Genomic DNA, 26,927 nt, shown 5'->3' on the forward strand with positions numbered 1-26,927 from the left:
TGGTGTCTGGGCTTGGCAATTAAAGCCAAGGTACCATCCAGCCTTGAGATACAGGGAAGTCAGCTGGAGACCCAGACATTGGCGCTTACATCCAGCAACTTAACAGGTATAGTAATTTCCAAGAGTGAATATGACTCTGCAGAGTTCCCTCTAAGGCCAGTTTTGTGTGTGGCCCAGCAGTGAAATAGTTCCTACTTACCCCCTTCGCTGCGCAAGGTTCTGATGCCGTCTCTGCACTGTTAATACACAAGTGGAGTGCAAATATCACTTTCTCGAAAGCTTATATTTAGCGCTCACTTGTAATCTGGCCCTAACTTTTTTACTGCTGGGCCGCACGCAAAAATGGCCTTAAAGGGAACACTGGACTCAAGTGTTTCATTCCTGTATAGGCACTTGTTTGATGGCTAGTAATTGCTTTCACCTTGCTGTGCAGCTTGATTAAAAAAACAGCTTTTATTCTATAGTCCATAAGGTCATAGCAATTTACTATATTTATGTGACAGCAAATCTTGATATGTATCCCGTGAGAAGAATGATTTTTAACAAAGTTTGTCAGCTTTGGTCTCTTGTGCCTAAATCTGGGACATTCCACTTGTACTGAAAACAAAAGGTCTCAAATTCTCCAATACAAAATCTCTTGAGAAGTACCAAGCAAACTTGATGTGGTATTTTATATATCTTAAGTTAAAAAAAATTAAAAAAATAGAATTGAGGGATCTTGTAATACATATTTTTAGACCATATAAAAAAATAGCTTTAGCTTTTAGTTAGATGCTATCAGCCATAATCTGATCCTTAGGCCTCTATTTAAGAAAGTCTGGCGGGCCTGATCCGACAGTGCGGATCAGGTCTGCCAGACCTCGCTGAATACGGCGAGCACTACGTTCGCGTATTCAGCATTGCACCAGCAGCTCACAAGAGGCTGGTGCAATGCCGCCCCCTGCAGACTCGCGGCCAATGGGCCGCCAGCAGGGGGGGTGTCAATCAACCCGATCGTACTCGATCGGGTTGAATTGCGGCGATGTCTGTCCGCCTGCTCAGAGCAGGCGGACAGGTTATGGAGCAGTGGTCTTTGTGATCGCTGCTTCATAACTGCTGTTTCTGGCGAGCCTGCAGGCTCGCCAGAAACACGAGGCATCAAGCTCCATTCGGAGATTGATAGATAGGCCCCTTAGGGTTAAAGGCTCATGCTGGGCACAGCTGACTATTTACAGAAAAATAACAACTTGTGCTGTTTTGTTTTATAGCTGTAAAACAATAAATCAGCCAGTTACTCTTCCTTAATATAATAGGATAGCACTATAAATTGCATGCATAAAAGAATAATCTACTAAGGGCCAGATTTATCAAAAGTACTTGCAGCCAGAGGGGCCGATTTATCAAGCTCTGTATGGAGCTTGATGCCCCTTGTTTCGGGCGAAACAGAAGTTTGAAGCAGCGGTCTAAAGACCGCTACTCCATAACATGTCCTCCTGCTCTGAGGCCGCGGACAGAAATCAACCCGATCGAATACGATCGGGTTGATTGACGCCCCCTGCTAGCGGGCAATTGGCAGCAAATCTGCAGGGGGCGGCATTGCACCAAAAGTTCACATTGCTGGTGCAATGATAAATTTTCCCCCAGAGAGTTAAGAATCATCAGACTACTACTTTGTAACCCACTATGCCACATGTTATGTGGTGTATCTCAATCCCCCCGGACTTTTCCAACTGAGAGATTGACAGCTCATGCTTGCACACGATTGGCTGCACGCAAGCAGAGTGAGACATTGCACACTAAATACGTTGAGGTGATGCCGGGTGGATACCTTTAGCCCTGAATGTTGCTAGCTTGATACAATATTCAAATTCATTTTTCTTTTACTTTATCAATGGTAATTGGACAGTCCTGTTAAAAAGTAATTTCTGTTGTTTTGCTATAGGCTAACATATCAGTCAAGTCTAAAAAAAATTTTTTTTTAAACAACTTAAAGGGACAATAAATTGTTGGACACAACTACAATAGCATAGTTACAACTTAATATGCTATTGCATTCCTACTGTTCCTGCACCTCTCTTCAAAGCTGATTTTAAAGGTGCCAGATACGGAAGCTCAACCTCTTTATACTGGGCGGCTGCCATCTTGGAGCTTGAGTTTTCCCACAGTCTGCGAGAGAAACAGTTCATTGACGTTGAAAGCTTTTTGACAGCTGCATCATTTGCTTGGCGTTTGAGTGCATTATACAGCACGTGAGCTTTATATTTCTTTCATTTTTTACTCTATTTCTTAGTTACACAAAAACATAATTTATGTAAGAACTTACCTGATAAATTAATTTCTTTCATATTGGCAAGAGTCCATGAGCTAGTGACGTATGGGATATACAATCCTACCAGGAGGGGCAAAATTTCCCAACCTCAAAATGCCTATAAATACACCCCTCACCACACCCATAATTCAGTTTAATGTATAGCCAAGTAGTGGGGTGATAAAGAAAGGAGTAAAAAGCATCAACAAAGGAATTTGGAAATAATTGTGCTTTATACAAAAAAATCATAACCACCATAAAAAAGGGTGGGCCTCATGGACTCTTGCCAATATGAAAGAAATTAATTCATCATGTAAGTTCCTACATAAATTATGTTTTCTTTAATGTAATTGGCAAGAGTCCATGAGCTAGTGATGTATGGGATAGCAATACCCAAGATGTGGAACTCCACGCAAGAGTCAGAGAGGGAGGGATAAAATAAAAACAGCCATTTTCCGCTGAAAAAAAATTAATCCACAACCCAAAATATAAGTTTAATCTCATAAATGAAAGGAAAAAACTTAAATCAGAAGCAGAAGAATCAAACTGAAACCGCTGCCTGAAGAACTTTTCTACCAAGAACTGCTTGCGAAGAAGCAAATACATCAAAATGGTAGAATCTAGTAAATGTATGCAAAGAAGACCAAGTTGCAGCTTTGCAAATCTGATCAACTGAAGCTTCATTCTTAAAAGCCCAGGAAGTGGAGACTGATCTAGTAGAATGAGCTGTAATTCTTTGAGGCGGGGCTTGACCCGACTCCAAATAAGCTTGATGAATCAAAAGCTTTAACCACGAAGCCAAGGAAACGGCAAAAGCCTTCTGACCTTTCCTGGAACCAGAAAAGATAACAAATAGACTAGAAGTCTTCCTGAAATATTTAGTAGCTTCAACATACTCTAACCACATCCAAAAAATGTAAGGATCTCTCCAAAGAATTATTAGGATTAGGACACAAGGAAGGGACAACAATTTGATGAAAAATCAGAAAAGGAGATTAACAAGAGAGAGCTGATAATTCAGAAACTCTTCTAGCAGAAGAGATAGCCAAAAGAAACAACACTTTCCAAGAAAGTATTTTATTGTCCAAAGAATGCATAGGCTCAAATGGAGGAGCCTGTAAAGCCTTCAAAACCAAATTAAGACTCCAAGGAGGAGAGATTGATTTAATGACAGGCTTGATGCGAATCAAAGCCTGCACAAAACAATGAATATCAGGAAGTTTAGCAATCTTTCTGTGAAATAAGACAGAAAGAGCAGAGATTTGTCCTTTCAAGGAACTTGCAGATAGACCTTTATCCAAACCATCCTGAAGAAACTGTAAAATTCTAGGAATTCTAAAAGAATGCCAAGAGGATTTATGAGAAGAACACCATGAAATGTAAGTTTTCCAAACTCGATAATAAATCTTTCTAAAAACTGATTTACGAGCCTGCAACATAGTATTAATCACGGAGTCAGAAAAACCTCTATGACTAAGCACTAACAGGCCCATTTATCAAGCTCCGTACGGAGCTTGAAGGGCCGTGTTTCTGGCGAGTCTTCAGACTCGCCAGAAACACAACTTATGAAGCAGCGGTCTAAAGACCGCTGCTTCATAACCCTGTCCGTCTGCTCTGAGCAGGCGGACAGGAATCGCCGGAAATCAACCCGATCGAATACGATCGGGTTGATTGACAGCTCCCTGCCGCGAGTCAGCAGGGGGCAGCGTTGCACCAGCAGCTCTTGTGAGCTGCTGGTGCAATGTTAAATGCGGAGAGCGTATTGCTCTCCGCATTTAGCGAGGTCTTGCGGACCTGATCCGCAGTGTCGGATCAGGTCCGCAAGCCCTTTGATAAATGGGCCCCCTTGTGTTCAATTTCCATACCATCAAATTTAATGATTTGAGATCCTGATGGAAAAAAGGCCCTTGAGATAGAAGGTCTGGCCTTAATGGAAGTGGCCAAGGTTGGCAACTGGACATCCGAACAAGATCCGCATACCAAACCTTTGAGGCCATGCTGGAGCCATCAGCAGCACAAACGATTTCTCCATGATGATTTTGGAGATCACTCTCGGAAGAAGAACTAGAGGCAGGAAAATATAAGCAGGTTATTAACACCAAGGAAGTGTCAACGCATCCACTGCTTCCGCCTGAGGATCCCTGGACCTGGACAGGTACCTGGGAAGTTTCTTGTTTAGATGAGATGCCATCAGATCTATCTCTGGAAGACCCCACATCTGAACAACTTGAGAAAACACATCTGGGTGGAGAGACCACTCTCCTGGATGTAAAGTCTGACGACTGAGGTAATCCGCATCCCAATTGCCTATACCTGGGATATGAACCGCAGAAATTAGACAGGAGCTGGATTCCGCCCAAACAAGTATCCGAGATACCTCTTTCATAGCTTGAGGACTGTGAGTCCCACCCTGATAATTGACATATGCCACAGTTGTGATATCACATATGAAAACGAGCAAAGGGGATCGCGTCTGATGCTGCAGTCATGAGACCTAAAACTTCCATGCACATAGCAACTGAAGGGAATGACTGAGACTGAAGGTTCCGACAGGCTGCAACCAATTTCAAACGTCTCTTGTCTGTTAGATTCAGTGTCCATGACTTTGTCTCTATCTGGAAACCTAAAAAGGTTACCCTTGTCTGAGGAATCAAAGAACTTTTTGGTAAATTGATCCTCCAACCATGTCTTTGAAGAAACAACACTAGCTGATTTGTGTGAGATTCTGCAGAAGATAAAGACTGAGCAAGTACCAAGATATTGTCCAAATAAGGAAACACCGCAATACCCCGCTCTCTGATTACACCGAGAACTTTTGAAAAGATTCTTGGAGCTGTCGCTAGGCCAAAAGGAAGAGCAACAAATTGGTAATGCTTGTCTAGAAAAGAGAATTTCAGGAACTGATAGTGATCTGGATGAATCTGAATATGAAGATATGCATCCTGGAAGTCTATCGTTGACATATAATGTCCTTGCTGAACAAAAGGCAGAATAGTCCTTATAGTCACAATTTTGAAAGATGGTACTCTTACTAGACATGTGCGATTCGGTTCGGTCCGAATCGAAATTCGGGATTCGGATCGATTTGAATTTCCAAATTGCGGTAGTGCCGAATCTACCGAATAAATCCGAATCGATTCGAATTTATTCGGTAGATTCGGATGGATTCGGATGGCCGTGTATTACACTAGTATTGTACAGTATACTAGTGTAATACACAGCACATCCCACCGAAATTCCGAAATTCCGAATCAATTCGAACCGAATCGAACCGAATTTCCCACGAATGCGAAAGAATCCGAATGAATCCAAAACGAATTCATTCGATTTCTTACGAATTCGAATCTATCCGAACCGAAATTCGAATCGGTCCAAATCAAACCAAACGGAACCGAATTTTTTGCAGCTGCACATGTCTAACTCTTACATATCGATTCAAATTTTTTAGATCTAAAACTGGTCTGAATGAATTTTCTTTCTTTGGGACAATGAATAGATTTGAATAAAACCCCAGACCCTGTTCCTGAAATGGAACTGGCAAGATTACCCCTGATAACTCCAGGTCTGAAACACACTTCAGGAAAGCCTGAGCCTTTACTGGGTTTGCTGGAATGTGTGAGAGAAAAAAATCTTCTCATAGGCGGTCTTACTCTGAATCCTATTCTTTACCCCTGAGAAACAATACTCTGAATCCATTGATTTTGGACCAAATTGATCTAAACATTTTTGAAAAATATTAATCTGCCCCCTACCAGCTGAGCTGGAATGAGGGCCGCACCTTCATGCGGACTCGGGGGCTGGCTTTGATCTTTTAGATGGCTTGGATTTATTCCAATTTGAGAAAGGCTTCCAATTGGAAACAGATTCCTTGGGGGGGAAGGATTAGGTTTCTGTTCCTTATTTTGTCGAAAGGAACGAAAACGGTTAGAAGCTTTAAATTTACCCTTAGGTCTTTTATCCTGAGGCAAAAAAACTCGCTTCCCCCCCAGTGACAGTTGAAATTATTGAATCCAACTGAGAACCAAATAACTTATTACCTTGGAAAGAAAGAGATAGCAATCTGGACTTAGAAGTCATGTCAGCATTCCAAGATTTAAGCCACAAAGCTCTTTTAGCTAAAATAGCTAAAGACATAGATTTAACATCAATTTTGATGATATCAAAAATGGCATCACAAATAAAATGATTCGCATGTTGAAGCAAGCGAACAATGCTAGACAAATCAGAATCCAATTCTTGTTGCGCTAAATGTTCCAACCAAAAAGTTGATGCAGCTGCAACATCAGCCAAAGAAATTGCAGGCCTGAGAAGATGATCTGAATATAAATAAGCTTTCCTTAGATAAGATTCAAGTTTCCTATCTAAAGGATTTTTAAAAGAAGTACTATCTTCCGTAGGAATAATAGTACGTTTAGCAAGAGTAGAGATAGCCCCATCAACTTTTGGGATCTTTTCCCAAAACTCTAAAGAAACTGATGGCAAATGATACAATTTTTTAAACCTTGAAGAAGGAATAAAAGAAGTACCAGGCCTATTCCATTCCTTAGAAATTATATCAGAAATAGCATCAGGAACTGGAAAAACCTCTGGAATAACCACAGGAGGTTTATAAACATAATTTAAACGTCTACTAGTTTTAATATCAAGAGGACTAGTTTCCTCCATATCCAATGTAATCAACACTTCTTTTAACAAAGAACATATATACTCCATTTTAAATAAATAAGATTTGTCAGTGTCAATATCTGAGGCAGGATCTTCTGAATCAGATAGATCCCCATCAGAGAAGGATAATTCAGCATGTTGCCGGTCATTTGAAATTTCATCAACTTTATGAGAAGTTTTAAAAGACCTTTTAAGTTTATTAGAAGGTGGGATGGCAGACAAAGCCTTCTGAATAGAATCAGAAATAAATTATTTTAAATTTACACTTATATCTTGTGCATTAGATGTTGAAGGGACAGCAACGGGTAATGAACTACTACTGATGGATACATTCTCTGCATGTAAAAGTTTATCATGACAACTATTACAAACCACAGCAGGAGATACAACCTCCACAAGTTTACAACACATGCACTTAGCTTTGGTAGAACTGTTATCAGGCAGCAGGGTTACAACAGTGATTTCTGAGACAGGATCACATTGAGACATCTTGCAAATGTAAGAGAAAAAAACAACATATAAAGCAAAATTATCAATTTCCTTATATGGCAGTTTCAGGAATGGGAAAAAATGCAAACAGCATAATCCTCTGATAGAGAAAAATGGTAAGAGGTATATAGGAATGGGGTCTTAAATAATGAAAATATTTGGTGCCAAGTATGACGCACAACAAACAGAAAAAATATTTTTTTGGCACCAAAAACGTCCGGAATGACACACTCACGTCACAGATGACGCAACCTTGTGAAGGACTCAGCGTCGACTAAGACGCCGGAAATGACGAATTTGCATCAACGAACGTAACTTCGCGCCAAAAAAAATCTTGCACCAAGAATGACGCAATAAACATTTGCATTTTGCGCCCTCGTGAGCCTAATTCTGCCTGCGAATTTAAAAGACAGTCAATTTGAAAAAGAGACTATACCCCAAGTAATAAATACATTTTTCCTAAAAAAGCATTTCCCAGATATGAAACTGACAGTCTGCAAAAGGAAATATACTGAAACCTGAATCATGGCAAATATAAGTACAATGCATATATTTAGAACTTTATATAAATACATAAAGTGCCAAACCATAGCTGAGAGTATCTTAAGTAATGAAAACATACTTACCAAAAGATACCCATCCACATATAGCAGTTTGCCAAACCAGTACTGAAACGTTTATCAGTAGAGGTAATGGAATATGAGAGTATATCGTTGATCTGAAAAGGGAGGTAGGCGATGAATCTCTACGACCGATAACAGAGAACCTATGAAATAGATCCCCCCTTGATGAAAACCATTGCATTCAATAGGTGATACTCCCTTCACATCCCTCTGACATTCACTGTACTCTGAGAGTAATCGGGCTTCAAAATGCTGAGAAGCGCATATCAACGTAGAAATCTTAGCACAAACTTACTTCACCACCTCCATAGGAGGAAAAGTTTGTAAAACTGAATTGTGGGTGTGGTGAGGGGTGTATTTATAGGCATTTTGAGGTTTGGGAAACTTTGCCCCTCCTGGTAGGATTGTATATCCCATACGTCACTAGCTCATGGACTCTTGCCAATTACATGAAAGAAATATATTTAAAAAAAGCAATCAGCAATAGTGTAGAGTTATTCATCCACTGTAAAAAAGCTGCTGCTCTGTATCATGAAATCCTAGCTTGAAGTACATGATACAGCTGTCAGTGTGCACAACTTCTGTCACAGGCTGTGAAGTACCTAAGCTCCAAGATGGCAGCCCCCAGTATAAAGGGCGGGGCTTCACCATCTGGCAACTTTAAGGAGCTATAAGAGATTGGCTTTAAAGAGCACTGCAAGAATAGGAAGAAAAGCAATAGCATATTGAGCATAGTGAGTAGTAACTATGCTATTGTAGTTGTGCCCAGCAGTTTAATGTCCCTTTAACATTCTGTTTGCTGCAATTGTTTTTCAGTAGTCAAACTCTACTCATCACTTGCCTTATTTGGAGGAAACAATCTGGGTTCGAGTCTGCAGCTGACAAGGCTAGCCATGGCCATAATGTTAGAATTAAAAAAATTGTTTTGCAGTTGTTGTCTGTTATAGCCAATTACGGAAACATGTGTAGCAGGGTTAGCTTTGTGCTATTCCAGCTGTGAGAATTAGATCCTGAAAAGGGGAAAAATAAATATTGAAAGTATATTTTAAAGTTAGTTTACCACCATAACTAAACATTTTGGTCAGATTACAAGTGGCACGCTATTGTTGTGAAATTTACCGCAACTGAAGACCTGGGGGTAGATTTACTATGCTAAGAATGCAGCTGTTTCCTCTTGATCCTTCAGGCTCGCCTGAAACTTAAGTTAAGAAGCAGTGGACGTCACACCTCTACTCCTTAACTCATCCGCCACCTCCAGGGCCAGACTGGGAACAAAAAGCAGCTCTGGAAATATATGAAGACCACCCCGCTATTATATCTATGCAAGTCTCCCTAACATCAGCATATTTCTTACTACATAATAAACCACTATAATAAAAGTCTAATCATTACAAAATGGATGCTAATCATCACAAGATGGCTGCGGGGAACAAGATGGCTGCCGTCAGGTTCATATTACCCCTAACACGTCATTTTTCTCAAAGGGGATTACTGGGATACTCCTTCCCCAACATTCTTTTCATAATTAAATTATATTACTTTGTATTAAATAAAAAGTGCCAGATTGATGTTATTTAGGCACACTACAACCCAATTGCCTCCATTAATCACCCCTTTAAATTGTAGCTTTCCAGCCCCAGCTGCTGCAGCCCACCGGGAAATCTCCTGGTATCCTGGTAGGCCAATCCGGCCCTGGCCACCTCTGAGGTTGACACCCCCTGCTAGTAGCCAATTGGCCGCAAATGTGCAGGAGGCGGCATTGCACAAGCATTTCACCAGAAATGCTTGTGCAATGTTAAATGCCGACATCATATGCTGTCGGAATTTAGCGATGTCGGGCAGACATTACATTTTTTCCCCTTAATGTGTTTCCAATGACTTATACCAGCAACATAGTATAAAATGAATGATAAATTGTTTCTTTAGGTGTATTTGTGTATATGAAATAACTGGTGTTGTTCTTTAAAATCACAACCCATTAAAATGGGCTGCCCTTGCAGGGAAATCAAACCTTCTTATCCTTTTTTAACGACTTTCTATCACACAAATACTTCCTTATCTATAGCTGTACACCAAAGCCTAATATTTAGAGAGTAAAATTGAAAATCAAGATTGTATTACTTATTATTACTTATTCTCCTACCCACTAATTTCTTCTGCTGGGTATGTTTAAAAAGCGTTTCTATAGCTAATACTTATGGTTTGAATTTTTCAATATAGGTGAAGATACCACAGACAAAATAAGATATTTCAAATGACAAAATAAAGATAAATGAGCTATTTGTAAACTGTGTCATACACTCCAGCAAGTACATTGGGAACAAATTGAATTGGAGAAAATGTTATAGTACATTGATCCACCTTAACACCTATCCAGTGAGATAACATACAAGAATTTGTTGCAGTGGTCTAAATTCCTCAAACAACACACTATTTATAATTTCTTATCTGGATCTGGAAGGCTGGGAGTCAGATTGCAGCAGTTTGAGGAATGATTCAAAGTGGTCTGTGGATGCAGTATAGGTGTAGCTGGCAATATCTGGGTGTTTGGTTTGTCTCAGTTTTCACTTTTTAAAACTAGAAAATAAATAAGGGAAAAACTGACAGTGGGACCGAGCTCCCATATCTGGACCAGACTGCAAAATGCTTTCTTCCTATATGACATCATATTTACTGAAAAGTGATATTTATTGAATGAACGGCAGCCTTTTAATCTTATGGATTACATCATTCATTAATAAAATATAAGCACTGTATTTCAGGGGAGTGTGAAGAGAGGAAGACAATAATAAAACACAATATGCACAGATTATATTACACACAAAAAAGACAAAAAAATAGGTAAAAAAAAACTTTACATAGTTTAATCTTCCCTATTACAATTTATATAGCTAGATATATGATTTTTTTTTATTAGACAGAATTTAGTTTATTTTTTATAGAAAAATTTATATTTTATAATTATTTAGAGGCTGACAATTTGACAAACTTCTAACATTACATTTTTTTTTCTAAATTTATTTTATTTTAACCTTAATCCTGAGCTTTCCAGTAATATGCAAGATTATCATCAATGGAGAGTTTTGTTCTCATCGGTGTCATCAATAATTTTAGTAATTTGAGTTTTTGATGGCTTGATCTGCCATTGTCTAAGGAACGATGTATTCAGGCAATCAGCAGATAAAAGTTCATTGGATTTAACCCCTCAACGACCACAACGTCCCCTGTACGTCTCTGTTCGGTAAGGGTTTGATGGCTCATAATAGCACAAGTCTCGCTGCCAGCAGCAAAACCGCACTATTATACCCTCCCTCCCTCCTGGTGGTGAGACCACGCTATGAAAACAGCAAGCCCCATACAGGGTACATCACTGGTCGTTAAGGGCTTAAAGATGCTGCCGAACTCCATTTTTAATGGGCTTGACTCCTTCCCCACACACTGAGACGTTGCATTCTGTTGTTACATATTTACATAACTTTTATATTGTCTGCAGTATTTACATTTTCAGTATAAGTGGTGGTTTCAACAGCAAAAGTAGATATTTCAAATGACAAAACAATGGTAAATGACATCTGTAAGTAATTTAATACCCTTCAAGAGGTATGATGAATTGCTGAGAAGCAGTAATCCAATGTTTCAAATCTGTTTTGTAATAAGTAAGGACAAAACTTTTATCTGCTGTCTGATCCTCACTGATTGATCCGTCCTTATGGCCAGGTATGTTTGTCTCACACTGCAGTCTCTACTGTGCCTGATTGTATCGGACAAACAAACCTGGCCTTTTATAATATAGGATCTATAATTTAGCAACAGATAACAAAGGACAACAATTAAATAAGCATGGAAAATATGTCATGTAAGAATGTATGGTGAGGAAGACAGATACTTTACTTCTCAATGGGATTTGATCTCAAACTACATAATTGTGACCACCATAATAGATATTTACTTTTATACTATGTAAGAAATCTTGCCTTACAATTTTACTGCACTACAGAATTTTACTCCAAAGTGAAGCACATCAGTGCACCTCATTTTTGAAATACATATATATTACCCACAATGCTTATGGTAACAGCTTCTTTAGTGATAGTTTGTAGTGGCTTACAGACATGCAGAAATTTTAGAGGTTTAAAGGTTATAAAATGTATATTAACATAATAATGTTGGTTGAGCAAAGCTGGGGAATGGGTAGTAAAGACGTGTTTTTTATCTTTTTTAAAAATTACATTTTTTTGAGTAGACTGTCCCTTTAAAACAGTGTTTCTCAACTGCAGTCCATAAAAATACCCCTAACAGGCCAGAATTTCATGATATCTTAACTAGAGTGGAGGTGAAATAATCAGCTGAGAGCTCAGTGCATCTGTAAAGCTTTTCACAGCAAGACACTGCTAGTTCATGTGTGCCATGTAGATAACATTGTGCACACTCCCATGGAGTTATTGATCAGTCAGCACTAATTGCCTTAAATTTAAGCCTTTAGATAGCACTGAGATAAGGGGGCAGTCTACAGAGGCTTAGATACAAGGTAATAACAGAGGTAAAAAGTATATTAATAATTAGATCACCCATCACACTACAGGCCAATCTCCCTTTTAAATTCCGATATGAAAATCTACGCAAAAGTATTGGCGAATTGTATGAGCTATATATTGCCAGACATAATCCACCAAGATCAGGTGGGTTTTATCCCTAAGAGAGAGGCTAAAGACAACACCGTCAGGGCCTTAAATCTTATTCATTTTACACAAGATAGGGGAGTGCCGTGCATCCTTCTGTCTATAGACGCAGAAAAGGCCTTTGACCGTGTTGGCTGGGCATTCTTACGCTCTACTCTAGAATTCATGGGATTTGGGCCAAAGTTACTATCTCAAATTTTTGCCCTTTATTCCCAGCCCACAGCTAAACTCCTGATAAACAGAACCCTCTCAGCCCCTTCACAATAACTAATGGCACATGTCAGGGGTGTCCACTTTCTCCCCTCCTTTTTGCATTCTTTATTGAAACCATAGCGACAAAAATACGACAAAACCCTCTCATTAAAGGCATACAAATTGGCTCACAGTCATATGTCCTCTCACTCTTTGCAGATGACATATTGTTTTCACTTACTAGCCTAGAATCCTCTATTCCACCACTGTTACAAGAATTTCAGTTATTCCACTCTTTGTCTAACTTTAAGATTAACTCCAACAAATCTGGGGTCCTTAATATTAATTTGGATGACCCTACACTTCTAGGGGTTAAAAAAATCACCCCCTTCACATGGTGAAAACACACTCTTCGTTATCTAGGAGTTGAACTAGCCTTAACAGTAGAAGATACATTTACAAACAATTATGAATTAATAAAAAAAAACTATCATTAGAGATCTCTCCTCGTGGTTATCATGGTCGGGTAAAATAAATGTCCTTAAGATGAATATATTCCCCAGATTATTATACATTTTACAAACCCTACCAATCCCACTCCCTAAAAACTATATCCTAAGCATACAAAAGGCATTCAGCGATTTTGTATGGAATAGAAAGTCACCAAGAATTAACGCCAACATTATGCAGACACCTAAAGTGCAAGGAGGACTTTATATCGACAATCAATCTTCCTGCAGAGAATTGCTGACTGGCATATACATTATAACCATAAAAGATGGGTGCAATTGGAACATTTAATTGCAGATAGTGCACACTTGGCGTAGAATGTGTTGGAGTTCAGAAAAATTAGTGCATAGGTTAAAGAATAGCTCTCCAATGACAGTTGAGACGTTTGCTGTATGGGAACATATACTATCTAAATTTATGATGATTTCATCGAAGCCTTCACCTCTTATGTCCCTTATAGAGAATGGTCAATTTACGATAGGACACACTACTATAATAAACACAATAGATACTACTATTCAAGACTTATCAATTCATATGTTGACCTCAGGGGAACAACTCCTATCTCAGACAGATCTCTTGGACAGAGGCTTCTCTCACTTCCACAATTGGTTTAATTACCATAGAGTCTATAGGTTTATTTCACAACACGCACAATTTAGAAACATGGTCAGACCTCTAACAAACTTTGAATATATGTGTACACGCACTCCACCAATCACCCATACTTTATCTATGATTTATAAAATTTTAACTACAAAACCCCCGGGATATGTCACGGACTATTTTGAAAGATGGGAAACTGACTTGGGAGCTATCATCCTTCCCCAAACATGCACAAATATTTGCCAGAACATTATAAAAACATCAATATCATTGTGAATGGTTGAAATTAACTTAAAAATTCTACACCGTTGGTATCTAACTCCTAAGAAAAAACATAGGTTATTTCAGCATCGATCTGACCATTGTTGGAGATGTGGTCACAAAGGCAGTGGTCTGGCTCATATGATGTGGTGGTGTAATTCTGTCCAAACTTTCTGGAGATTGAGACCATAGCTGAAATAGAATCAATCCTAGAGACTCAGTTTCCTTTAGACCCGTTGATTTGGCTGTTGTGTAAGACTCCCAAAATAAAATATAAGCCTCACAAACAGTTATTTAACATAATGTCGAATAGTGTAAAGTTTTTAAAAGTAAAGAATTGGAAAAGCAAAATGGCGCCAACTCTCGACATGTGGACTCGTAGAGTTTCAGAGTTCCTGGAACTTGAGGAATATTACTATATTAAAAACAATAAGATGGATGTGTACGCAGAGATGCTGGCCACTTGGGAACTTTATATTAAGCATATCACACATAACCTAGCAAATCCATCACTATAATACCCTGTTGCGGTTTTGGTCCCAGTGGATGGATGTGTCATGAGAAGAACTATACAATTGAGCAAACTCCTTTATTCTCTCTCTCTTCCTTTACTTCTTTCTCAACTGCTCTTTTTCTTCTACATTTCTTCTTAACCCCATAAATATTTCATATTATTTGTGAATAAACAGAAGGGGGTACCATTATTTATTTTGTTATACTATCAAAACTTTAAAAAATTTTAACTGACTTTTTTATTTCATGTAGGAGCTGTGTCTCCCAATCATACTGAAAACCATTTTTTGCTTTTTCAAATAAAGTTGGTTTATAAAAAAAAAAAAGTATATTAATAAAACTGTGTTGGATATGTAAAACTGGGAAATGGGTACTAAAGGGATTATCTATCTTTTTAAACAATACAAATTTTGGAGTAAACTGTCGCTTTAAAATGCCTGTCAATGATATGCAAAACTACTTTAAAGGGCCAGTAAACCCACAAAATAATATTATATAACATCAGCTTAACGCCAGCTTTCTACCTGAAAGGATTTCAGAGAAATTTTCCTACAAAAATAACTTTTATAGTACGCCGCTCCTGGCTCTACTGAGCAGGTCTGTTTGTTTTCCTTAAGCGCATCGGGCACGCTGTCTATTCACAGCCGGCCCAATCATGCCATTAAACTCAATGTAGTTTGCTCCTGCTACCAGACCAGAGCGGGAGTGAGCTACATTGAGTATAATGGCGTGATCGGGACAGCTGTGAATAGACAGCGTGCCCGATGTGCTTAGGGAAAACAAACAGACCTGCTAAGTAGAGCCAGGAGCGGCGTACTGTAAAAGTAATTTTCGTAGGAAATGACTGCATGTAATAGACACTACTATAAAGAAGAATATGCACAGATACTAAAATAAAAATCCAGTATAAAACCATTTAAAAACTTACTTAGAAGCTCCCAGTTTAGCATGGTTGATGAGGTTAGGTTGGGACATCCAGTGAAAGGGGCACAGAAAGCTGAAAGAGCAGATACTCCCCCCCCCTACCTCCTTCCCAGCATATGAAAAGACAGATTAGACAAAAAGGAACCACAGGAATCTGTAGACTTCAGTCTACGTCTAAAACTTTGGGGCTTGGTTAGGAGTCTGAAAATCAGCACAATGTTATTAAAAAAATAAGCAAAACTATACATTGTTACAAAAACACTCCCAGATGGGCTATATAAATAGATAATCTACAAAACATGTATGCAAAGAAAAATCTAGTGTACATTGTCTCTTTAAAGTCTGTAAGGGTATTAAAAACACACAAATAATATATTTCCTAAAAATATCTAGAGGCACAGATTCAGATTTAGATAAGGTTACAAAATATACTGTGTATGTTGTTTGTCCATTTTCCATAAATCCCCAAAGCACACATTTATAAATTAACTTTTCCCCAGGGGCCGCAAAAACTAATGTAGAGGGCCACATGTGGCCCATAGGCTGCCAGTTGGCCATCCCTGATGTAAATTATTTTGTCTACTATTCTATGCATTCACATTGCGGGTTAAGGTAATTTTCAGAAGAATTTGCTATTTAGCCTCTCTAGACAGCTTGGGGCAATCATTATTTTTACAAAGAAGAAAGAGATATTAAGTCTTTAGTATTTAGATGTTTTCATTTTAAAGGGGCATTATAATTAAATCAATGTCTGTGCATTTTCATTTTTGCAAAATTACTTTCAGTAAAAGCTATCAGTGTTTTAGTGACAGCTAATGTTCTGCACACAACATATGGAGCATATGTTCCTCATACCTAAATCAGAAACTGTGCCCAGCAAGTCTACTTGTAGTAATGTGTATTACATTTCATATAAACAGAATAAGAATATAAACATAAAGCATTTACTGTAATCGTCATTTAAATATATTTGGTGTGACCATGTTGAACAGAAACTCAAAAAAAAAAGCTTAACCATAGCCATTTTGGTTTATGATAAACTTTAGTCCAAAAGGATTCAGAGGGACATTCACCCAACCTTAGAACAGCTGTCCTCTGAATGTCAAAGTGGTCAGTGCAACCCTTAGTCTGTCTACCATATCAGTTTACAGCACTTGTGTCAGTATGGAGTTAGCAGATTCATCAGACTGAGATTCCATAAATATCTCCCAGAGGTAAAAAAAAAAAAAGCAGCTGAGCTGTCTTCTTACACTCCAGTCATATTGACTCCAGAAGAGTGTAGCAAAATTTCAGCTCCCAGTGGGCTGAAACCCTTCCATAATGATATCATAGCCATATCTTTACCTTTTTTATAGTGTGCTTTTATAGATTAGTTTTAGTTTTGATTTAGTTGTTTGTTTTTTGTATATTATGTTGCTGTGCTGAAAAATGAGGGGGTGAAGGTGCCCCTATGGACCACATAACATATCATGTCTAACGGATACCGAACTTTGTCACAGCACCTTAATGACCTGAAGAAGGAAAACTTCAGTCTGAAGCTGCGGATCTACTTCCTGGAGGAACGAATCCAGCAGAAGTATGAGGACAGCAGCGAAGATGTCTACAGAAGAGTAAGTGCATGGGCTGGGGTATTTTAAATACAGACTATAATGGGTTTAATTACCAGGGTGACATGGGTGCAATAACTATTAGGACCACTGCTTAAGAGGTCCAATCTTGTCTATATATGTACATATATATTGATGTGTTTGCAAATGCATGTGTATTTATTCATTATAATTATTTTTATTAGTAGTATTTATGTTATTATTTTTATTAGTAATAGTATGGATATTATTATTATTATTATTTTTATTAGTAATAGTAGTAGAAGTATTTATATATTTTTATTATTATTAATAGTAGTAGTATTTATATAATTATTATTTATATTATTATTAGTAATAGCAGTAGTAGTATTTATATTATTATTTTATTAGTAGTAGTAATAGTAGTAGTATTTATATTATTATTATTTTTATTAGTAGTATTAGTAGTAAAAGTAGTAGTAGTATTTATATTATTATTATTATTTCTATTAGTAGTAGTAATAGTAGTAGAAGTATTTATATTATTATGTTTATTATTATTAGTAAGAGTAATATTTATATTATTATTATTTTATGTTATTATTTTATTATCAGTAGTAAAAATAGTATTTATATAATTGTTTTTATTATCAGTAATAGTAGTAGTAGTATTTATATTATTTCTATTTTTATTAGTAGTAGTATTTATATTTTTATTATTAGTAGTAGTATTTATATTATTATTAGTAGTAGTATTTATATTAGTAGTAGTAGTAGTATTTATATTAATATTATCAGTAATAGTAGTAGTAGTATTTATATTATTTCTATTTTTATTAGTAGTTGTAGTATTTATATTATTATTAGTAGTAGTAGTATTTATATTATTATTCATATTATTATTTATATATTATTATTATTTGTTTTTTTTTTCAAAAGCTGCCAAATTCCATGGTTTTGGATATATACAGCAGGCTAAACAAAACAAATAAATGCAGGTGGGGAAAGGCCCTGTTCTAAAGAGCTTGCAATCTACAGTGAAATATGTTAATTTGAGAGTAGAAGAGGTAGTCACCTCTCAGGGTCTTTCAATTTCATGATGTCTTCTGCTACTTGCATTTTTGTATATAGACTTTTTTACTAAATGTTTTTACCAATTAATTGTACGCTGCCATCAGTTGTAATGTTGAGAGGAAGTAAATATTTCCTATGAAGGAGTATTTCTATATTTGTTTTATTGTTAATAACTGAATTTTTATTTTTAATAGTTTTTTTTATACTGACTTGATGCCTAATTTAATAGGCAATTTAACTTCTAAAATTCTAAAAATAGGTTAATGAATTCTTGTGCTATTTTTGTTTAAATCTTGTTGTGCACAGCAGATAACCACCCAGTCTGTAAAAATCTTTTACAAGATAGTTCCAACATAGGAAAACTGAGTCATTATGCTGTTTTTACTGCTTGTCACATCCTACAACGCTACAGTTACTTAAAAAACAAAAAGGATATATAAATATAAAATATTTTTTAAACTTGCTTCTTATTTTTTTATTTATACACATACTTTTGAAGTTAGACCTTTCAGTAATACATTACAGTTGGTGACATGTAAATTAAACCAAAAATTAAACAAAAAATTAAGTTGAGAGAATTAAAGGACTTTCAACCTAGCAAACTGGGGGTCGATCCGATATAAATCGTCGCCCGCAAAAGCCGGCGACGCCAATATTTACGCTGATTTGGTATCACATATACGGCGTAACCTAGAAGTTACGTGCGTATATTTCTGCCGTCGCCCGTAGTTTTTTGGGCTATAGGCAGGTATACCAAACCAGCGCAGTTTGGTATCCAATATGCAGCGTAAGGACTTACGTGGCGAAAATGGAGAAAACTTACTCCATTTTCACCTCGCCACAAAAAGCAGCCGTAAGAAGCCTTACGCTGACTATTGGAGCCCCGTAACTCCCTAAACTGGCTGCTAAAATAAACCTAACACCTAACGCATGCGCAATGTCTATCTCCCTGTCAACCGCGATCTTCTAAAATAAACCTAACACCTAACGCATGCGCAATGTCTATCTACCTGTCAACCGCGATCCCCCCCCCGAAATCCCTAATAAAGTTATTAACCCCTAAACCGCCGCTCCCGGACCCCGCCGCCATCTACATAAACTAACCCCCTACTGTGAGCCCCTAAAACCGCCGCCATCTACCTTATCTATCCCCTAATTAGAACCCCTTACACCGCTGTCATCTACCTTATCTATCCCCTAATCTGACCCCTTACACCACCGCCACCTATATAAAAATTATTAACCCCTAATCTAATCCCCCTATACCGCCGCCAGCTATATTAATATTATTAACCCCTAATGTAAGCCCCTTACACCGCCGCCATCTCTATTAAAATGATTAACCCCTTATTTAATCTACCTACCCCGCCGCCAGCTATATTATCTATATTAACCCTAAGTATATTATAGTTAATATAGGTATTACATTATATATATTAACTATATTAACCCTAATTATATTAGGGTTAATATAGTTAATATAGTTACTATAGTATTTATATTAACTATATTAACTCTATCTAACCCTAACACCCCTAACTAAATTTATATTAAATTAATCTAATTCATTTATAAACTAAAATATTCCTATTTAAATCTAAATACTTACCTATAAAATAAACCCTAAGATAGCTACAATATAATTAATAATTACATTGTAGCTATGTTAGGGTTAATATTTATTTTACAGGTAAATTGTTAATTATTTTAAGTAGGTATAATAGCTATTAAATAGTTATTAACTATTTAATATCTACCTAGTTAAAATAATTACCCAATTACCTGTAAAATAAATCCTAACCTAAGTTACAAATACACCTACACTATCAATAAATTAAATAAACTACAAACATCTATCTAAAAATACAATTAAATTAACTAAACTAAATAACAAAAAACAAACAAACACTAAATTACAAAAAATAAAAAAAGATTACAAGATTTTTAAGCTAATTACACCTATTCTAAGCCCCCTAATAAAATAATAAACCCCCAAAATAAAAAAAATTCCCTGCCCTATTCTAAATTAAACAAATTTCAAAGCTCTTTACCTTACCAGCCCTTAAAAGGGCCTTTTGTGGGGGCATGCCCCAAAGAATTCAGCTCTTTTGCATACAAATACAATACCCCCCCCCATTACAACCCACCACCCACATACCCCTATTCTAAAACCACCCAAACCCCCTTAAAAAAGCCTAACACTACCCCCCTGAAGATCTCCCTACCTTGTCTTCACCACACCGGGCCGAACTCCTGATCCGATCCGGGCGATGTCTTCCTCCAAGCGGCAAAGAAGAATTCTTCCTCCGGCGATGTCTTCCTCCAAGCGGCAAAGAAGAATTCTTCCTCCGGCGACGTCTTCCTCCAAGCGGCAGCAAAGTCTTCATTCTTCCGGCGGCATCTTCAATCTTCTTTCTTCGCTCCGCCGCCGCGGAGCATCCATCCCGGACGACTACTGAACTTGGAATGAGGTACCTTTAAATGACGTCATCCAAGATGGCGTCCGCCGAATTCCGATTGGCTGATAGGATTCTATCAGCCAATCGGAATTAAGTTAGAAAAATCTGATTGGCTGATTGAATCAGCCAATCAGATTCAAGTTCAATCCGATTGGCTGATCCAATCAGCCAATCAGATTGAGCTCGCATTCTATTGGCTGATCGGAACAGCCAATAGAATGCGAGCTCAATCTGATTGGCTGATTGGATCAGCCAATCGGATTGAACTTGAATCTGATTGGCTGATTCAATCAGCCAATCAGATTTTTCTAACTTAATTCCGATTGGCTGATAGAATCCTATCAGCCAATCGGAATTCGGCGGACGCCATCTTGGATGACGTCATTTAAAGGTACCTCATTCCAAGTTCAGTAGTCGTCCGGGATGGATGCTCCGCGGCGGCGGAGCGAAGAAAGAAGATTGAAGATGCCGCCGGAAGAATGAAGACTTTGCTGCCGCTTGGAGGAAGACGTCGCCGGAGGAAGAATTCTTCATTGCCGCTTGGAGGAAGACATCGCCGGAGGAAGAATTCTTCTTTGCCGCTTGGAGGAAGACATCGCCCGGATCGGATCAGGAGTTCGGCCCGGTGTGGTGAAGACAAGGTAGGGAGATCTTCAGGGGGGTAGTGTTAGGCTTTTTTAAGGGGGTTTGGGTGGTTTTAGAATAGGGGTATGTGGGTGGTGGGTTGTAATGGGGGGGTATTGTATTTGTATGCAAAAGAGCTGAATTCTTTGGGGCATGCCCCCACAAAAGGCCCTTTTAAGGGCTGGTAAGGTAAAGAGCTTTGAAATTTGTTTAATTTAGAATAGGGCAGGGATTTTTTTTATTTTGGGGGTTTATTATTTTATTAGGGGGCTTAGAATAGGTGTAATTAGCTTAAAAATCTTGTAATCTTTTTTTATTTTTTGTAATTTAGTGTTTGTTTTTTTTGTAATTTAGTTTAGTTAATTTAATTGTATTTTTAGATAGATGTTTGTAGTTTATTTAATTTATTGATAGTGTAGGTGTATTTGTAACTTAGGTTAGGATTTATTTTACAGGTAATTGGGTAATTATTTTAACTAGGTAGATATTAAATAGGTAATAACTATTTAATAGCTATTATACCTACTTAAAATAATTAACAATTTACCTGTAAAATAAATATTAACCCTAACATAGCTACAATGTAATTATTAATTATATTGTAGCTATCTTAGGGTTTATTTTATAGGTAAGTATTTAGATTTAAATAGGAATATTTTAGTTTATAAATGAATTAGATTAATTTAATATAAATTTAGTTAGGGGTGTTAGGGTTAGATAGAGTTAATATAGTTAATATAAATACTATAGTAACTATATTAACTATATTAACCCTAATATAATTAGGGTTAATATAGTTAATATATATAATGTAATACCTATATTAACTATAATATACTTAGGGTTAATATAGATAATATAGCTGGCGGCGGGGTAGGTAGATTAAATTAGGGGTTAATCATTTTAATAGAGATGGCGGCGGTGTAAGGGGCTTACATTAGGGGTTAATAATTTTAATATAGATGGCGGCGGTGTTAGGGGCTCACTTTAGGGGGTTATAGATATAATATAGCTGGCGGCGGGGTACGGGAGCGGCGGTTTAGGGGTTAATAACTTTATTAGGTTGCGGCGGGGTACGGGAGCGGCGGTTTAGGGGTTAATAGCTTTTTTATTGTTAGGCTAGTGAGGGGGGATAGCGGATAGAGGGTTAGACGTGTCGGGCTATGTTTAGGAGGCGTGTTAGACTTGTCGGGCTATGTTAGGGAGGCGTGTTAGACAGTGCGGGTGTTTTAGACTTTAGTCAGGTTTTATAGGCGCCGGCAGTTTCTAACGTGCCGCAAGTCACTGGCGACGCCAGAAATTTGTACTTGCGCAGATTTCTGGACATCGCTGGTTTGTCAGACTTACGGCACGTTAGCATCTGACGGCGACTTATATGGGATAGCTCGAGTTGCGAGCTGAAACTGCGGGCGACGCCGGTTCCCTCGCTTGCGCCGCAAACTGCGATCTATATTGGATCGCGCCCCTGATAAATAACTGTTTATGGCTCATTTTACTGACCATGCAGCTAAAATGTAAGCTAATATTAAGCTAAAATTAGCTAATATTTTTTTCCATTTTTTCCAACATAAATTATCATTAAAGGGACACTGAACCCAAATTTTTTTTTTCTTAATTCAGGTAGAGCATGCAATTTTAAGCAACTTTCTAATTTACTCCTATTATAATTTTTTCTTTGTTCTCTTGCTATCTTTATTTGAAAAAGAAGGCATCTAAGCTATTTTTTTATCCAGAACCCTGGACAGAACTTGTTTATTGGTGGTTGAATTTATCCACCAATCAGCAATAACAACCCAGGTTGTTAAAAAAAAACAAAAATGGGCCAGCATCTGAACTTACATTCTTGCTTTTAAAATAAAGATACAAAGAAAATGAAGAAAAAATGATAATAGGAGTAAATTAGAAAGTTGCTTAAAATTGCATGCTCTATCTGAATCACGAAAGAAAAAATTTGGGTTCAGTGTCCCTTTAAATCAAATTATTTAAAATTATGCAATTAATTTATGCTTAAAGGGACATAAAGCCCAAACTTTTTCCTTCACAATTCACTTAGAGCATGCAATTTTGAACAACTTTCTAATTTACTTCTATTATCTATTTTGCTTTATTCTCTTGGTATCCTTTGTTGAAAGGAATACCAAGGTAGGCTCAAAAGCAGGAATGCCTTCTTGGGAGCTAACTGCTTATTAGTGGCTGCTCTTTTCATTGGCTCATCTGATTTTTTTCAGCTAACTCCTAGTAGTCTATTGCTGATTCTTCAACAAACCATACAAAGAGAACAAATCAAATGTGATAAAAGAAGTAAATTGGAAAGTTGTTTAAAATTGTGTGTTCTATCTGAATGATGGAAGAAAAAAATGTACGTTTCATGTTCCATTTAGTAACATTTATAAATAGCAGAATATGTTTTAATTTTGCAAATTATTACTCTGCCCACACCCAGCTACTTCGTATTGCATGGCTGTCAAAATTGACAGTGCTCTCCATGGACACATTTTTTTCCCCACTTTTTATTTGTGTGTTTAAACCAGTTCCATATTGAAACCTTTTGTAAAAGAAAAAAAAACTCTATAAAAAACAACTTTATGATGAATCCAGGTAATAGATATATAATTGTAATACACTGTTAAATGGAACATAATTGATTAAATTTAAGACTAGAGCTATTATATTAATGATGGTATTTGGAAGTCAGAATTACATTTTCATGATTCAGTTTTTTTTAGTACTTCTTACCTTAGTAATCTTTTTGAATCTTAGATCCTTTCTGTGAGAGCATATAGATACAGTGTTTGCAAGAAATGTTTGTAAAAAGATTATACATATAGTGCTCATACTCATACTGTTTAATATCCCTTTAAATGAAACGTGCATACATATATTTGTTCTATCTAAAGGCTCTTGGTTGGTCTATTAATTCTTTAAAATTATTTTTACAGTTCACTTTAAAATTTTAGTTGCCAACATATTAGGACTGCTTAGTTGATAAATGATTTAGTTGCATTAAGGTTGAACATAACATAGGATTAAGCGCAAAGTGATATTTAAAGGGACAGTAAAGTAAAAAAAAATATTTCATGATTTAAATAGGGCATGTAATTTTAAACAACTTTCCAATTTACTTTTATTACCAATTTTTCTTTGTTCTCTTGGTATTCTTAGTTGACAGTGTTGTTACAGCAAAACAGTAACACACAACTCTTTCCAATTGACTTCCATTATCAAAGTGTACACAGTCCTTCAATATAGACACTTTCTGAGGCGCCAGCACCTACCGAGCAAGCACAAACATTTACAGTGTATACATATATGAGTCTGTGATTGGCTAATGGCTGTCACATGACACAGAGGGCTGGCACATTGAAGTCAATTTTGAAATTTGTCAGACAAAATCTACCCCCCATTTAAAATTCAGACTAAATGCTAATGCATTGTCTTTATTATGCACTTGCTGATTATGCAATTCTATTGTATATAACGGTCCTTTAAGGTACAACTTCAGATGTGATGATGGCCTCTCTTATAACTTTGTTATACAGCACTGTGGCCAGTTACCAAATTATTAATTGAGCCAAATATTTCCTATTTATTATCCAATTCTTGATCTGATATTTTATTTTTTTATTTTTCTCTACACATTTTTGTAGGCCTAAAAAGTTTTCCAGTGTGCACAATAGGTTAATCAGTACATACAAATTACCAAGAAAGCAGAATAAACTGGGGCCTATCTAAGACTTTCAGCCTTCATAATACTTGGAAATATTCACAGGAAATGTCTCCTTTATCTGGTCTCTTTACTGACAAATAACTTTTGGCCATAGGTAGTAGTTAGAGTTTATATAGAAAACCTATAGCAGATAATACTCTTTTGTATGTAAAAAGCAGTCATCCAAAGCATATAATGTAGGTTATAGCCAAGAGCCAATTCATCTCAGTGAAATGGAATTGGTCACATTAATAACTGTTTTGAAAAGAATGTAATGGCTTTTGACAACACTTTGGGGCCCATTTATCAAAGGGCTTGCGGACCTGATCCGACACTGCGGATCAGGTCCGCAAGACCTCGCTAAATGCGGAGAGCAATACGCTCTCCACATTTAACATTGCACCAGCAGCTCACAAGAGCTGCTGGTGCAACGCCGCCCCCTGCTGACTCGCGGCCAATCGGCCGCCAGCAGGGAGCTGTCAATCAACCCGATCGTATTCGATCGGGTTGATTTCCGGCGGTTCCTGTCCGCCTGCTCAGAGCAGGCGGACAGGGTTATGAAGCAGCGGTCTTTAGACCGCTGCTTCATAACTTGTGTTTCTGGCGAGTCTGAAGACTCGCCAGAAACACGGCCCTTCAAGCTCCATACGGAGCTTGATAAATGGGCCTGTTTATGTCTAGGGATAGCCCTAGGTGGATTATAGATAAAATATTTGGTGAAGTTCAGTCAATTGAAAGGAATGATTTGCTTTTCCCAAATAAGTAAATGGCAAGATGTGAGTGGCCTAGTTTAGACTAAATATTTAAATTAATATCAAGATACCTGTGGAATTATCAAGAAATATCTACCCGTGTTATATGGAGATAAGCAGTTGAAGGAGATTATCTTCCAGGGTTGCCATTTTGGTTATTAAAAAAAACAGTGCCCTGGTGTTACCAATCATGCTTAAAAAATAAGGTTACAAAGTTCCTGGTTTCAAGTTTAAGGGAGAATTCAGATGTGACAAAAAGAAATATAGATGTGTGACCAGATGTCGATATCTAGTTCTGTCAGATCAGCAGTTACAGGGGAACAATTTGAGACCATGGTATGCGTCAATTGTACCACAACATCTGTCATCTATTTATAGAAAGACTATGGAAGTGGCTATTAGAATAAAATAACATTTGTCTCAATGGGACAGTAAAGTTAAAAGTAAACCTTTAGAATTCCTACAGAACATGCAATTTGAAACCACTTTCCAGTTTATTTGTATTATCAAATTTGGTGTGTTCCCTTGATATCCTTTGTTAAAAGCATACCTAGATAGGCTCAAGCAGCAATGTACTGGGAGGTAGCTGGTCATTGGTGGCTGCGCTTATTTGCCTCTTGTCATTGGCTCATCTACTGTGTTTAGCTAGCTATCAGTAGTGAATTGCTGCTCCTAACCTTACAGAGGCTTACTTTTCAACAAAGGGTACCAAAGAATAAGGCACATTTAATAACAGAAGTAAATTGACAAGTTGTTTTTTACTTTACTGTTCCTTTAAATAATAGGTGACAATTCATATTCAGCTTTGTCTAGGCATTTTATTAAAGTACACAACAGGGATATCACAATGTTGAGATGGCAATCAACTGAATCTATATTTAGGTCTAAGCGAAGGGGAGACAGGTTTAAAAGGTGATTGTATGCAGACAAAAATTGTATTGGATCCTTAAATTACAGACTCAAGCACCTAACCTCTTTAATTCAGCGTTTAATAT

At 37.2% G+C, this 26,927-nt stretch overlaps 1 protein-coding gene across 5 annotated transcripts in view; it reads left to right on the forward strand.

Annotated features, from left to right (window-relative positions):
- Nucleotides 1-16,989: 16,989 nt before the first annotated feature.
- The window catches only part of LOC128640657 (myomegalin), a 285,549-nt gene continuing 275,611 nt past the window's right edge, over nt 16,990-26,927 (forward strand). For all 5 annotated transcript variants that reach the window (XM_053693086.1, XM_053693087.1, XM_053693088.1 and 2 more), the window contains exon 1: nt 16,990-17,359. In XM_053693086.1, coding sequence (XP_053549061.1) covers nt 17,219-17,359 — 141 coding nt within the window. In that variant the 5' untranslated portion in view covers nt 16,990-17,218. The remainder of the gene's footprint in view (nt 17,360-26,927) is intronic.

This window comes from Bombina bombina, chromosome 10, assembly GCF_027579735.1.
Source record: "Bombina bombina isolate aBomBom1 chromosome 10, aBomBom1.pri, whole genome shotgun sequence".
Lineage (NCBI taxonomy): Eukaryota > Metazoa > Chordata > Amphibia > Anura > Bombinatoridae > Bombina > Bombina bombina.